Source organism: Mya arenaria, chromosome 5 (genome assembly GCF_026914265.1).
Source record: "Mya arenaria isolate MELC-2E11 chromosome 5, ASM2691426v1".
Taxonomy (NCBI): Eukaryota; Metazoa; Mollusca; class Bivalvia; order Myida; family Myidae; genus Mya; species Mya arenaria.
In genome coordinates this window covers 7,841,726-7,858,556 of record NC_069126.1, presented here as the reverse complement: position 1 = coordinate 7,858,556, position 16,831 = coordinate 7,841,726, and the positions used below count along the sequence as shown (strand labels likewise).

General features: G+C 35.0%; 1 protein-coding gene across 1 annotated transcript; it reads right to left on the bottom strand.

Annotated features, from left to right (window-relative positions):
- Positions 1-785: 785 nt before the first annotated feature.
- On the bottom strand, positions 786-16,391 carry LOC128236098 (vacuolar protein sorting-associated protein 26C-like). The gene is made up of 9 exons (XM_052950951.1): positions 16,311-16,391; positions 15,005-15,148; positions 14,493-14,642; positions 13,645-13,725; positions 13,017-13,091; positions 11,837-11,917; positions 9,379-9,475; positions 4,142-4,267; positions 786-1,080 (listed from the first exon to the last, which is right to left on the bottom strand). Exons 1-9 carry the CDS (start codon positions 16,362-16,364, stop codon positions 998-1,000), a joined length of 891 nt encoding a protein of 296 aa, XP_052806911.1. The 5' UTR covers positions 16,365-16,391; the 3' UTR covers positions 786-997.
- Positions 16,392-16,831: the final 440 nt, after the last annotated feature.

Below are 16,831 nucleotides of genomic sequence, written 5' to 3'. Positions count from 1 at the left end.
CTGCACCACTAGACCACCCTCTCCCCTAATTGAAAGGCCATGAGAAACTTCAAAGTACCTCTGGTTAGGTTCGAACCCGCAACCCCTTGGGTGTGAGGTGGACACCTGCACCACTAGACCACCCCCTCCCCTAATTGAAAGGCCATGAGAAACTTCAAAGTACCTCTGGTTAGGTTCGAACCCGCAACCTATTGGGTGTGAGGTGGACACCTGCACCACTAGACCACCCTCTCCCCTAATTGAAAGGCCATGAGAAACTTCAAAGTACCTCTGGTTAGGTTCGAACCCGCAACCCCTTGGGTGTGAGGTGGACACCTGCACCACTAGACCACCCTCTCCCCTAATTGAAAGGCCATGAGAAACTTCAAAGTACCTCTGGTTAGGTTCGAACCCATAACCCCTTGGGTGTGAGGTGGACACCTGCACCACTAGACCACCCTCTCCCCTAATTGAAAGGCCATGAGAAACTTCAAAGTACCTCTGGTTGGGTTCCACAACCTCTTGGTTGAGAGGAGGACACATTTAGCATTTGACCACTCTCATCCATTTTAAGTAGGCCATAAGAAAATACCCCTGGTGGGTATCATTCTAATTCATTAACACTTGGGTGAGAGTTGAACACCTATACCACTAAACCACTCCCCCCCCCTTTTTTGAGAGGCCATGAGGAGGTACAACTGGTTGGGTTAGATCCCACAACCTCTTGGGTGAGTGGCTGACACAATATCCACTTAACCATCCTCAACCCCTATATTTTGATTTTTTAATATTAAAAAAACACTTCATATAAATCAAGTTTATTATAAATATGATATTTTACATAAGTGACTTGCACACATGAACAACATATTGCACGACTTAAAGCAATTGTTCCAGCACAGCTAACTCTTCTCAAACACATCCTTCTGCACCAACTTACAATACAGAATAAGTCCATGACCCTAACATTTGGAAGTACAAACTGGTTTTTATAACAGGAACGTGTCACTATGTGCCACTAATATCTTGTGAGTTTTATTGGAAAGTTTTCTGTCACCAAGTGGTCATCTTGAAAGATTATGACAACGTTCACTTCAAACTCTGAAAAACACAAAGAATACATTAAAATTATGTTCACTTCAAATCCTGAATATAAAAAGAAGTCCATTATTTCAAGTTTTAAACAAAAGTGCATTGGAGTTAATGCTGACTCATATCTGTTGATTTTTCATTCGAAAAGGGACATAACTCAATCATTAATGCCAGAGTTATGGCCCTTCTTACACATGTGAGTATTGTCTCTAGCAACATTTGTACAAAGTTTCATATGAATTTCTTGAACACTTTTGTCATTATTGTCCAGGGTCCGATTTCAATAAGCTCTTTTAGTCTAAAACCTTATGAAGCTTAAGAAAGAACACGCAAAATCTGTATGATACCTTAAAGTTCCTACAATATTTGTATTGGAACGCAGTTTACAATAAAAGCCAGGTTACACCTGGAAATTTACGATCTTAAGCCTAACGATTTCATAATTGAAAAGGGCACCAGGTTAAAGTTTTGCATGCTGAATACACCAATGCCAAATATTCTTATACCTCCAGCCTTTTCTTCCAAAAGAGGACAAGCTTAGAATGTCTTTAATGACAGAACCACAAGTACATCTTATATTAATTGAGTCTGAACTTTCTGTGAAAGAAGGAAACACTACGAAACAATTTATTGTCTGCTGACAATTTCAACACTGTCATATTTTAACCACAATAATTATTCTTCCTGTTTACGAAGATGACTCGTCAAGTATCGACATTCATCTCCAGGGGCCTGTTGTTAAGTAACGATTAAAGATTGTTAGAAGGTACTTACTAAAATAAATGGATTTAAGCGACCCAGTCACATATTAATTTATTTTGTATAAATAGTTTGAGTAAAATACTCGATAACTGGACCAGCCACTGTTGATAACTACCGCTTCACCTGATTAAAATAAATTATGGCTGACTGCTGACTTACTGAAATAAATGTTCTGAGTATTGGAAAGCTTGGGAAATACTGCCTTCTCATTGGACAAAATATAAATGTTGACCACTAATAAAGGATTTTAGTCATAATTCCAAAAATACTAAATCTGTATAGGACCATAACGGTTGGCAACCTTACCTATTAACTGATTTTGTTTCCTCAGGTGCGTTTTCAACTTAAAAACTACTTTAAATTCAGTAGTTACAAATAAATACAAATACAAAATATGACACAAGGATAATTTCCCTTTGTAACTAAAATCGTTTTTGAAACAGGCCCCAGACTTCAAATTTTCTATTAAAGTCGTCATAATCTTTATTTTCTGATGGCAACAAAAAAGATTGTGCTTTTATATATATAGGATCTTACATAAGTTGCCATTTAAGGTAATCCATTCATTATTAATACAAAAATTGCGACTGGTAAAGTTCCATTTTAAAGTTAAGAATAAAATAAACCACACAAACACAAAACACGTTAAATTTAATATCTTAAAACATTTCAGCCTTCATCAGTTTTTCATTTTAAAGTTACAAAATGCTAAGTTTGAATTTTTTGAAAGTTTTTGATGAGACCTTTTTTATATAGATATTATAATACTTAAGAAACAAATTAATAAAACCGCTCTAAAATCTTAGTTAAACTTGTTTGATTACCTCCCTTTCATACATCTTACTAGCTTCATTATGGTGTTATAAGAAAATGTCATCTATGCAAAAACAATACAATGGTTAATCAATATAATTATGCTTCAAAATAATCTCGATGTAAAATAATTATCTAAAATGTACGAACACAATTCTTTGCATCCTAATGATGGTTGGCTTACCTTAATACAAATATTTATGAAAGAAGTTTAAGAAAACCTATAAAGCGAGCATATGGTGAGCTTTATAACATTTTCCTATCAAGTTTCAAATAAAAGTTGGTATTACATGGCATCCATTGTAAGATCATTTTTATCTTATGAAATGGACATTGTATTCATTTTTTAGTAGAAGGTTTGAAGCTAAATAAGAAGGGCAAGATGACGTTGAGGTCAAGTTATATGACACTAGCTTTATATAAGAAAGTACCTAATGGTTGTATAACACTAAGGAACAAGCAACATCAAGTGATAAAACTTCTTCTGTCGCTATAATTTCTCATGTAACACTTGATTAAACATGTAATTATTCACTAATGATTCGGAGCAGAGACTTATTCAGAATACTGGTTCTATATCATTAGACTGCATTTGAAAAGACCACAAGTAAATTGATCTTTTCATTGCCTTGTTTTTCCCCTGTGGATCTGTCACATCCCCAACTTGCCTTAAAGAAAAGTGTGGTTTCCGAAAGGTGCAATAAATTTCCATCAGGTGGTTGGATGGATGCCAAAGAAGCAACTATGAATCGAAAATGATACGGAATCTTCTATGAATGACATCTGGATAGTTCCATAGCTACGTCATTTTATAAAGCTGCTGACTTAATAATTATATCGCCTTCCAGGGAGTCCCGTGCCCTTTATGCCTTTTCAAAACTTGCATGCGATAGCAGTTGAAGAAGCTTTGATAATGCAGGTAATCTCAAAAGCAATATAAGATGACCATAGCAATGACATCTAATTAGAATAAAAAAAAATTGTTTCAGCAACTAAATTGAGCATTAAGCCCATCTACATTAACTTTTAAATGTCAAACTCTAACCTGATAAAACCTTTTAGAGATCAAGGCACTTTTCATCTACATTCTGCTTTGTTTTTGCTGTCGAGTAATCAATTAAGTATAATTTAATAAACATAGTTGATGGTTGCCAGGGTGCGAGAGGGAGATTGTTCACTACGAGTAAAGTGCTTGAACGCTCGCCACAATCAATCAACTCGTTCACTTGAGCATGATGGAGCAAACCCAATGCATGTTTTCTTTTCAGTCACATAAGGGACATAATTCAGCAGTTGCTAAAGCATGAGTTTAGGCCGTACTATGTAAACGTAAGATTTTTCCCCAGCAACATGTGTACCAAGTTTCATTTCAATATAATCAACATTATTCGAGTAAGAGCAAAGATTTAAGATTTTGCAAAGCAACGCTGATGCAACTGCTGTCAGACAACAACATCAAGGCTTTGGAAAACAAAACAAATAAAATTTAACTGACCGACTTTGAAGTTGCTGGTTGTGAGTGTTGGACACGTGAAGAGACGAGGGAAGATCATGAAGATTGGGATCGGCAAACCGCGCATTATGTCACCGTCTGCTATCTGAATGTTCTGAATCTCCGTCGCTGAAACATGTGTACATATAACATAAGGTGGATGAAGTGATGAGGAAAGATCATGAAAATCAGAATAGCTTAACCACCAATTATGCAGCCACTTTCTAGATGTTCTGTATCTCCATCACTGAAAATCCATACATGAATTGTTTGTTTTGGGCGGTTGAAAAGACAAGGTAAGATAATTAATACCAGGCTTGCAAAGCAAAGCATTATGGTGCCATCTGTTATCTGGATGGTCTTCATCATCGTTACTGAAACATTGGTACATAAAGCAATTGTGTTGGCCGGATGAAGGGACAAGGGGATATCCTGAAGATCTGGTCAGTTTAAACCACGCATTTTGTCTCAGTTTGCTAGAATATTTATGGATGTTCTGAATCCATGTAGCCTCATGGTACATACTGTAAAACAGCCGCCAATTATCCATCATTCAGTTATCATCTGCAAACCAATATTACATTAATAGTAGGGATGGCAACGAGTAGTAAAATTGGTACTCGAGTACTCCGACAATCTTTGGATCGAGTATTCGGGTGCTCGATTACTCGGAAAAAAATTAATTCGTTTTCGGGAAAGACAAGATCGTGTATACATGTATCATTCATCATGTATGTTGTGCGTTGGTCGTAATATTGGTCATTTTCGTCTTAAATTTGACTTTCATTATGTACTTTAACAGAAAATTAAATAAAAGGGAAACAAATGTTGTTTCAGGCTTTTAATTTTGTCTTTTATGTTTCATAAATAAGTCTGCACTGCAAATTAGCTACAATATAACTGGAAAGTTAAACCCGGATTTTATTCGAGCGTCTAGATAATTGAGATTTATAATGAACAACAATCAGAATTACAATGAATGAAAATTAATAGCATACATAAAAATAATGAACGAATTACTTTGTACTGTATTAATGTTGATTAACTAATTAATATTCATAATTCTTGATTTAAGATATCAACCAATCAATTGTTATAATCATTGCAAAAATAGTTAAAATATGCCCATTAAGAAATCAATGCTGGTAACGGTCGCTACTCGTTCGATCACTAGCGTCCAATGTTTGGCAATGGGTCTCTAATTGGTAAACAATAGAATTGTGTAGGTGAAAGTACCGCTATCAAAACTCCGCTAATTGACATCAGTGCTGATTGTTGTGTACACAGCGGGGATTAGAGGGACCATAAATTGTCCTCTTGGCAACTAACTAAATCTGATACTTCGTCTGTAAATCGTGTATTTGGGGAATTTTATAGATTTTTTTCATTTTTTTCTGAGTACTCAATAGTGATTTGGTACTCGAGTACTCAGACGATCGATCGAGTACTTGAGTAACGAGGCTTGCTTTGAAAATTCAACAGCAAGATGGTATTTTTTGCTTAATTTCATAGCTCCTTGTTGAATACATAGTTGTGAATGGTTTATTTCCGAAGATAAACAGTGGTTTGATGCCCTACTGTAAGGGCTCACATTCATTCCCAAGTCGAAAACAATCTATATTGACACAAAAAGCTATAATTTTGCCAACTTCAATAGGATCCTCTTTCTAGATAAACCAGTCCCCTGATTAAAAGACTGTCATATTTGCATCTGTTGAATTAATAGTTTACATTAATATCAGCAAAACAATAAAAGATTTCCATGCGTCTAAGATGTGAAGTTAAACTAGTCATTAAAGACCAATATTTAAGTTTATTTCATAGCCTTACAAAACACATAGTTTGCAAATCAATTGAATACATAATAAACTGTAAAAGCACACTTCAGACATCCAGTTATAGTTAATTTCAGAATGTTTAATAGTTTGATCACAAATCACAATCAAGACTTATACTGTCTTGAACTTATCATTGTCTGCTTAAATTTGTATAACATTTTAGGAAACCTCTTAGTTCTGCTCTCTTTTTTTTATTCAATCAAGCACACTCTCTTTCTCTCCCACTCTCCCTTTCTCTGACTGCTAACAATATCTTATCTTGAGTAACAACTAACCTTGAGTGAAAAACAATCTCTACAAAGCAGTAAATGTACCATACACTTATATAAGTAGTGATGTTTCCTCCATTAAATGTGAGGTTCCGGTGCAGATCCAATAAAATAAATTCAGGACAAGGTAATTACAAATCCTCGAAAGTAACCCCACTTTTAATCGTAACAAGAGCTTTCACAATAAGTGACAAATGCCCACAAAGTGTGATCCAATTCAGTTTATTATGCAATTACTAATATGCCTACATCTAGGAAAAGCTATCATAAACTTGGCCGGACTAAACAACCTTTAAATCACGCAAGTCACCTTTATGTACTGAAAACATGTGCCAAGTAATTCTAAAATCCCTTAGTGCATAACAAAGTTACAGCCCATACTATGATACTCTATCTGTGCTCATATAAACAGCATTCCATTTAATCTCAATGTACCAAACACATGTGTCAAGTACTTCTAAAATCCCTTAATGCATGACAAACTTACAGCCTGTACTATGATACTCTATCTACGACTATATAAACAGCATTCCATGTAATCTTTATGCACCAAACACATGTACCAAGTAATTCTAAAATCCCTCTATGTATGACAGAATATAGCCCTCACATGACCAACTACATGTATGCGTATAATGTGCCAAGTAATTCTAAAATCCCTCTATGTATGACAGAATATAGCTCTGACATGACCAACTACATCTATGCGTATTATGTGCCAAGTAATTCTAAAATCCCTCTATGTATGACAGAATATAGCCCTGACATGACCAACTACATGTATGTGTATAATGTGCCAAGTAATTCTAAAATCCCTCTATGTATGACAGAATACAGCCCTCACATGACCAACTACATGTATGTGTATAATGTGCCAAGTAATTCTAAAATCCCTCTATGTATGACAGAATATGGCCCTCACATGACCAACTACATGTATGTGTATAATGTGCCAAGTAATTCTAAAATACCTCTATGTATGACAGAATATAGCCCTGACATGACCAACTACATCTATGCGTATAATGTGCCAAGTAATTCTAAAATCCCTCTATGTATGACAGGTTACAGCTCAGATATGACAAACTATATCTATGTGCATATATGCAGCATTCCGTATGATAAACTTGTAAGTGTGACCTTGACCTTCATGGTGGTTACGTTGGTCTTGGATGTGCCTCATCGCCTTTATATACATGTACCAAACACATGAGCCAACAAATTTGATACTACCTCTCTCCATGATAAAATTACAGCCCAGACACAGAAAACTGGATGAACGGACGGTGCGATTTAAATATGCCTACCTCCGGGCCCGTCCGGGGGGCATACCGTAATAAAAGATCTTATTTGAATAATAATATCTTGGAATAAAATGCATTTTCTTGCAACATTTTGGCCCAAGACAGAGACTTAATTTTTCTACTACATGAGTGTTTGTGTATAATTTTAGGAATCCTCAATATCAACAAACCAGCATGAAGTTTAGCAGAGCGGCCCGCCAATATTTTCTTCTGTTGTAACCACCATTTTTGTTTCAAATTTTAAAGCTGCACACTCAAAGATTAACCGTTGTGACAACTTTTTTTTTGTCTTTGTATGAGCAAATTATTGTGTAAATGTCTGGAAACCAGTGATACAAAGACTGCTGACGAAAGGTCAGATCACAGTTTTTTATATATTTAAGTTTGAAAATTGATGTTTTATGGCTAAAAGTGTTACTTATAAATGCTTTACGAAAAATTATTTCTATGGCAGTTTCCAAAATAAATGAGATCCATTCTAGTGTATAAGTATCTTCCATGGCCGAGAGTGTAAGATAGGTTCATTCCGACCCGAGCGTAGGGTGTTTTGCGGAAATAAGGTTTACTGAGTTTCCGCAAAACACCCTGCGCGAGGGTCGGGATGAAACCATCTTACACGATCGGCTATGGTAGATGCTTTTTCTCCCACCTCAGTTAAAAAAAAATAATTAAAAATGTATTTTTTGCTGGAACTCTTTTGTGCTTAGTGAAAATAGTTGCGTATTGATATGCGATAGCACGTGGTTGTCTTGGATACGCGAGCAGTGATCCAGTTAATGTTAATAGTCAAATCGGTCTTTTTACATAGTTCTAAGGAAAATGAAGCATTATTTCTTGAATGGTGCGTGAAAACTGTTTTATGGTGATATTTGAAGTGAGAGGTTATTATAATGTGGTGACCATTAAAAAGGAGTTCCATACGGGCATTTTATCTTCCCCCGTGGGCAAGATAAGAATATCTAGCATGGTTAAATTATTCGATCTACTTATCTGAGGTGGGAGAATGAGTTATGACTGAATTGAAGGCCTTGATATCAAAATCAGCTGATTCTGAGACAAAAACAAATGTCAAAACTGTCAATCTGAGGGCAGCTTGAAGACATTTGTTCCCCCAAACAGTTTTCTTTTTTAAATCATGCAATCATCGCTTGTGCTGATGTTCTGTTTGTTTCAAATTGTAAGTCAATCTGCTATTTCTTGAAATACCATGAAGCATTCATGCATTACATTTTCATACATGTCATATTTTCTGGAGACCATTCAGGGGGATATGTTCAAAAGGCTGAAAATTCAGGGGGATTTTGGTTGTATACAGGGGGATTTTTTTAGCAGGTCTAAGTTTGCGAAATTTTATAGTATTTTTAGACGCATGTACGAAAAAATGTATTCACGTATAGTTTGCTTTGAAAACCTCTTAACTTTTTCATTATACAGAATTATTTTATGTCATGTTTTATCACATTCTTATGATACACTGTCATGTCATACTGTAATGCACTTGCAGAACAAAATATGTCATTGGAAAAATATGTTTTCGATACAATTAAATTAAATTTACCTTCCTCCAAAGTCTTTAAAAAAAAACGTGCTTAATTCTATCAGCTTAAATGATTTTCCAAATTCGAAGCATTTTAGCATTAAAATTTTTATTATTAAATGGCTAGGCCTTTTTCACAATTTTTGCTGAAAAATCCCAGCATAGGCTTGTATAAATATCAAAAAACAAATATATAGCATTTATACTAGTGCTAAAAAAATCTCAATTTTGATGAGCTAACAACTGGAATTTGATTCATGTTCATAAAAACCCAACAACAAGCATCACCCACCATCTTTGGCAAACCCCTCAGCACATCCACATGTTTCCACGCGGACAAGCTGTATCTCGATAGACTTGACCCCCGTCTCACAACTCTCCAACACTATCTGGAATAAAAGAGTCTCAGATGTATGCATATTACTCTTTTATATTTGAGATAAATTTACAGATTTGCTGACAAGAATCAGTTGATCGATAGACTTTACTCCTATCTCACAATTCCATTCAGCCTCCGAAGAACAAAGTTTGTGGCATATTATCAAATACATACATGAAACAAATATTTTTTGTTATTACAGCTTAAGCCAGAAGCCAGTGTATTTGTATGATGTATGATGTAGTATCAGTACATATATATTTTGTTCTACATAGAGAAATAGTGTCACAAGGCTCTCTATAGACTTATCCTTGCCTCATAAATCTGCCCAAATTAAAACTTAGATGAAACATATTTGGCCGATTGTTCAGAATTTTGCTTAAGTTAACAACATTGTAGACTTCATCGTTGTCAACATTCAAAAGTGAAATATGTTTTGATGGGTTCAAATATTTTGATAAAGTAGTAGTACTTCCTTGACCTTGACATCAATATTGGGAGTTTTCCTCTGAAATATGGAAATATCTCTTTTGTCCAACTAGATTATAGATACTTAAAATATTTAATAATAATAAATAATTTGTAACAAGAGTTTCACAAAAGTGTATTAAAAAAAAAATCATTTTACATCAGACTTATTGAAAATATGGCCATAAAGTGACATTGACATCAGGCTTTGATATTCTGAACAACCTGACCTTCACTTTTGGAAGTGTTTTTTTCAAAATAGTGGAAGTTTTTGTACTGCCAAAGATTCAATTTTGGGAGTTTTGGCATATGTTTAGGGAGTAATTAACTTCCAAACTTCCTTTCACAGAATTCCTGAGCTGAAACTATTAAGAGATGATTTTTACAATGTTGCTTACTTCAACGATGTTCTGAACAATTTGCAAAAAGTATATAAAAATAATCCCTATTTAAAAAAGGGATTCAAATTATGTGACCACTTTCAGATAACCTTCCCTGCAAGCAAATAAAACCAGCAACACACGTACAGCTTTCTCAATCTCTTTAAACCATAAGATGCAAGTCAACAAACAGTTTTACCATACTAATCCCACTTTCTTCATCAGTGTATATTCTTTCTACAAAACATCATTACCAAGTACCATGATTTTACCTTTATTTTTCAGATGTACAATGTAAATATCTGTTTTAGTTTTCTAACTATGGCAAAAAATACAGTTTTTGCACAATCATCCCAAATTTCTATACAACAATCATTAAACCTGGGTTTGCCAATATCTTAACCTTTTACAAGAACACTGTTGAATGTTTGTCTGTTGCTTTTCATCTGTCCTACAAGGGGCATAATTGAACAATTATTAAAGCCAGAGTTGTGTGCCTTGGTGTACATGTGCAGGTTGTCTCTTGAAACATGTGTACCCAGTTTCATTTGAATATCTTTAACAGTTTTTGATATACGGCCATGGTTAAAGTTTGAGCACAACAATAACACAGCTTACCACGAGAACAACCCAATGGTCTATGTCAATAGTTAAAAATGTTATACAAAATTTAAAAAAGACTGGATGATAACAAGCTTACAAACACCATGATCGGAAACAAGAGAAAAACTGCATACAAATTGTATCGCAAGGGATGAAAACAAAAGGTTTTATCCACCTTGTTCTTAAATGTCAGAGCTACAAATAAGGATCGTAATTAGGGTAAATATGCTTAAAATGTGCTATTTATGATATAAAATCAAACATCTGTTAGTATGGCTATGAATAAAATTTGTCATAACCTCATACCATTACTCTGATCAACAAACACCCATTTCGGAAACAGCCAATTTGATCAAATATAAGATGGCCTCCAAACCTATGTAGAATCACTTCAACTCCTCCTTGATGGACTTTGTCATGCCCAGTGTTTTTAATCGATTAATTTCTGCATTTAGGATCAAGTCTATACTGTATGTAATATAAATGTACTGTATGCTTGCACTTCAAAGTGCCCGTAGACTTTAACAATCATTGTTACACTTTATTGAATAAAACCAAGGTGTATGATACACTTAACAAAATAACATTCTGGCGTCCAATACACTTTGAGTAAAAAGTATATAAATCTGTAGCTGTGAGGAAGTATTCATAAAACAGCTCCTTAACTTAAGTCAATTTCCTAAAAATTTTATTGTCAAATTTAAAGAGAAGTATAATTGTTTTTAACATAAAGGATGTATATAACATAAAACTAATGAAAATATAAAGTATTTTAGGTATTAATAAGTTATTTTTTTCATATAACAAAGGAGATACTTACTTAAGAAAAGTTAAGTTAAGAAATGACTTGATATGTTTTATGAATACCACCCCTGATATGTCACTTAGAAACTTTCTGTTTCCACCGCTGTAACTGTTACCTCTCCAGTAAGTGGCTTGGTGATACACAACAGTGACGAATCTATCTTCCCTCGTGCCTTGAACTTGGGTACTTTCTCTTTCTGAAATACAAACCATGTATCTACATTAATCAAGTCAAAGGGGTTTCAATAATCGGACATAGACGTAGTATTTGTCTGGAAAATAAACAAACTGACCGAGATGTTTTCTTCATTGCTTAAATTAAGAATGGAGATATTTAATCAAGATTTCTAGGAGGTATTTGTTCCCAGGAGAGATTCCACCAGTGCTGAACTAACTGTGTTAAATGTCTCATGAGGAAGAAACAAACCCCTGGTGAAAAGAGCACAATGTAGCATAATTAAACAAGAACTTTATTTATGCTAATTTTATTAACAATTTGCTTATAGTGTACATTACTTTTTTGAGATAATTTTCTGAAGTGAAAGTACTTGAAACTGGAATCATTTTCATAGTGAAAATTCCCATAACACCCTGCACTCAGGTAGTGTAAAGCGTGAGATAAAAATAGATGTCACATGTTTGTCCCATATTTGTGCCAAGCTATAAATAGTCTACAAGGACAAATTATTAAAACTTTGTTCCTTCATTATCTTCTTTAAAAAAGCTCTCAACTTGTTAACAGTTTAACCTTTAGAACACATTTGTGGAGAACATATTAAAGATGTGAAATTCAGTTTTAATATTAACAGTGGTCAGACTAGTTTCAGTCTCTTAAAACATATGTAATATAGTCAAAAGTTAAAGATCTTACTTAAAGAATTACTCGTACTGACATTTCAACACTTAACATGGTTTTAGATTTTTCAATCAGTCCAACATTGACAGACAACTACAGTTATCAATAATGAAGCGTATAAACATAGGTAAACAACAACATGTCATTCCTGTATGATAGCAAAAGCTTATTGACCAACTGGGTCATAGATGGACGCTTGCACATGACATGCCAATGGTCAAGGTTGACTCTAACCTCAAAATTATGATGCATTAATTTCAGGTCATTTAAGATTTCTGTGCGACAAAACCCGGGAGCTCGGGTCAATTCAAAACAAGTTACCCGACAAACTGTGGGAAGGGTAAAACTTTTTTCAATTGTGTTCTAACTGCCTTGTGAATATTGATATCACAGTGGTTTGACCTCATGGGAATTCTGCTATAATGTTGTTACATTTGTACCTCTTTAAGATTGGTCAGAGTCTCTGGGGTGATTGTGAAGTTGATGGGCTTGGGCTTCGCCCTGTCCTCTGTTTCCTGTGTAACAAGAATAGATCTTATTAAAAAGAGCACAATATAAGAGTTTATAACATAAAAGCATTCTTTCAGCTGGGTCAAGCAAAATTATATAATATCTTTACAAGTAAAATTACTTATTTAATATCAGTCATCAAACAAAACCTCTAGACCAACAATATAGGAACTCTGGAGTCACAACTTATTCATAAGTAATTATATAAAGTTTTCAAAACAAAAATATGCCTACATGTAAAATTCTTTTTCTAAGCATGACCACCAAACAATCTACCAGAGCAGCACTTGCTCTTTTTGCTTATAAAAGTCAAAGTAATATTGGTGAAGGGAGATAATCCTGGCACGAAACAAGTCTTGACTCAATGGATGAAGCAATTTAAACTGGCTAAATACTTAAGAGGTAATAGTGGTGTTGTGGTATAGGTGTTTGCTTCTCATCCAAGAGGTTGTGGGTTCAATCTCCACCAGGGGAGACCAGTATTAGGGTCTACAGTCCAGAGTGATTCAGATAAGCTTTCAGGTGTCTTCAGATGAATCAAACTGGCTAAATACTTACCTTGTATTCCACAATGAATTCCAACTGTTTGTTGAGATCTTTATTTAACAGCGATCTTTTCATGTCCACCTTTATCTGGTACTGTAATGTAAAATATTTGAACAAATGGCTGAAGGAATACTAGTAATAGAGTGGCCAACTTATCACAACATCTTAATACGGCTAAATATCAAACTTTTTGATACTCATTTCCGACAAGCATTCCTATTTTTCAATTGGCGCTAGACAAAAATATACAACTACATCTGATAGTGATTCTAAATTTAAAAACATATGCACAGTTTGTATATACTCCTGTGAATATGAAACCCAAATATTGTTACACCCAGGTTGAATCAGCAGTCATGTAAAACTAGAGCAATCACAGAATGTGACTAATAACCCCGCAAACCCACTAATACCCCCGCAAACCCAAGTGTCAGTATGCCAAATAATTTTAAAATGCAGACCATGAATGAGAAAGATATGGACCATACAAAAACTGGACAGACTGACTCCACGAATGTACGTGACAGCGTGTGATTACTTTAGGAATAGCCCCACTTCACTTTGTGAATCAGGGGTATAATTACATTTAATATTACAAACACCTGTATAAACACACCCTCCATCGTACAATGATTTCTCAGACAGCATGCTCAACTATCATACCGCTTTCTTTTTGAGATATACAATCAGGGGTCATATTTAGTATTGAGAATCATACAGAGTTGTCTAAACTTAATTTTCTGAATTTGTGTGAATTATCAAGTCAATTGAATGAAAAAAAAATTGAGTTATTACAACAAATCCCAGCTTATATTTGAATAATTGAGCTGAAAATACAGAGAAAATATGAATATTTATACCTGAATATTAACAAACACTCCGTGGTAGGTTTCATAGAGGGACTTGTTAGACTTTGCCTTGAGGGGAACTTCAAATGGTATTTCTGTTTTCCCATTTGGAAACTTGCCAGGTTTGGCCACTTCAAGTGTGTAGTGAAGTAACAGGATTGGCTGAAGGGAGGAAGGGTAATAATGGTCATTGTTTCATACATGTATCAATTGTTCAACAGCAATTATAAAAAGAAACCTTTCCCTTTTCTGATATATATTATAAATTGATTTGATTGTGGTTACTAAGGCAGTAAAGTTGGTTTCTATTTGAGTACCCAAGTTCTTCGGTAGCATTTTGCCAAGGAGCATGATTAGGATAATGTTTTAATATATTGTTTCACAATTGTTGTGAAGAGAAAGTTTGAAATAATTGTGGAGAAACTATATGTGTTACTTCAAAATGTAACAACCCAAATTTCAGATCTTTCATACATTGTAAAAACTGAGGGTCAAAAAACAAACATCCTAGATTTAAGAGTTACCTTTAATGAGTTGTAGAAGGCCTCAAACACTCCTACACTCTTGGCGCTGAGCTGCAGGTTGACAGAGCCCTCCATTAACAGTGTGACGCCCTGGTGAGCCAGATCCCCCTTGCTCTGTATGATCACCACACCTGCGACAACATCCTGTAATGTAGCTCTAGCATTACCAATAATATCAAAATAAAACGATGCAATAATGCTTATGCATGATCTCTTATCATCCATGAAACAAAAAAACGCTAGTCAAACAGGCATGGGATATATTGTTGGACCAGGCCCATTAACTTCTCTAAATGTAACAGATTGATGAATCATGGTTCATTCAGGCTTCCAGCTGGCATTCACGGTTGTTGAATCATTGATTGAAATAACCTGTTTAAGCTCAATTTTATAAACCACAGCATAGTGTATCAGGATTTACCCTTAATAAAATATTTTACTCTAGAAGTCTCAAAACTTGTTACAAGGAAAAAATAATACAATTTATACCAAACAAAAATAAAACACATAGCATAGCTTGATCCTGTCATGAGGAACTAAAGATTATTCAGGAAATTGGGCCCTGGACAACGTAAACCTGGGAGGAAAAGTGTGCCCCAGTGTGGGGCTCAAACCCATGACCGCCGGAACTCTAGCACTTGAACCAACTGATTTAACAAGGCGGCCGGTTCTTACACCCAAAAACTACACTCCTCCCCAAATTAACCTTTAAGGCTGATCCATGAACTCCTGCTTTTACTTCTGACACCAGTAAAATAAACCTGGGAAGAAAAGTGCACCCAGTGTTAGGCTCAAACTCAAGAATGCCAGAACACTAACACAGTGCTCTATCCAACTGAGCTAGCCGGGCGCCTGTTGATTACCTACTCAAACTCTAAAACTGCAATTAGTTACATGGTACTTAAAAAGTCATTTATCCATATTGTGGATTTTTTCTGTTCAGGCATTTGTCGTTTTATATGCACTGTCCCCATTTAGTCATTTCCAGGCTTCTATTTTTAATGATGTTTAGCCTGGACCAGGCTGAATCTTGGCTAAACATCATTAAAAAAGAAGCATGGACGGCATATTAGAATGACTATGTCTACATTAAGATATTAGTTAAGATACTTTGTATTATGTTTAAGCTGGACACAAGGGGGTGTTTTTCCCAATGGAAAATGTTGTCTGCTCCGCATTTGGCGTAACATTCTACTAAAATTTTAGATCAATAATTGTAACTTTAAAGCTGATTGCTTGAATGCAAGCAGCTAGAGCTTTGATTTAATATTGTATAAGTAAAGCCATCACAACTAAACGAGCTTACGCCTTCCTTGTAAACTTTGTTGACTTTTTTTAATCTGACATCGAGTGTCGCCATTTTTGTATCATGTGACAGTTCAGTGGATAAAACCTGCACCGCATTAACCAGTCTTACTTACCGGAACATGTTATCAGGACCCACAGGGATTCAGGTCTCGTAGATATAATTTATAACAAATCCTTTTTATAATATCACGGACCTATGAACCATGGTTTGTTTATTTAAGAATTGATCGCATTTTTTCTTGCGTTTATGCTGTATGAACGTAGTACCGCACGCGAGCAAATTCCATGAATCTACTGGAGAGAGGGACGAAAGAGAACATAAGAAGAGAAGAGAGGAATGGAATGGAAAAAATACAGGATGAGAGCAGAGGTAAAAAAAGTAGGGAAGAGTAAAAAGGGGAGGAAAAGAGGAAGAAGAATGATGCGAGGGATAGAAGAGAGAAACTATAAGAAAGAACAGAGGATCAATGAGAGGAGAGGTAAAAGAGGGGAAGAATAGAGGACAGATAAAAGAATGAG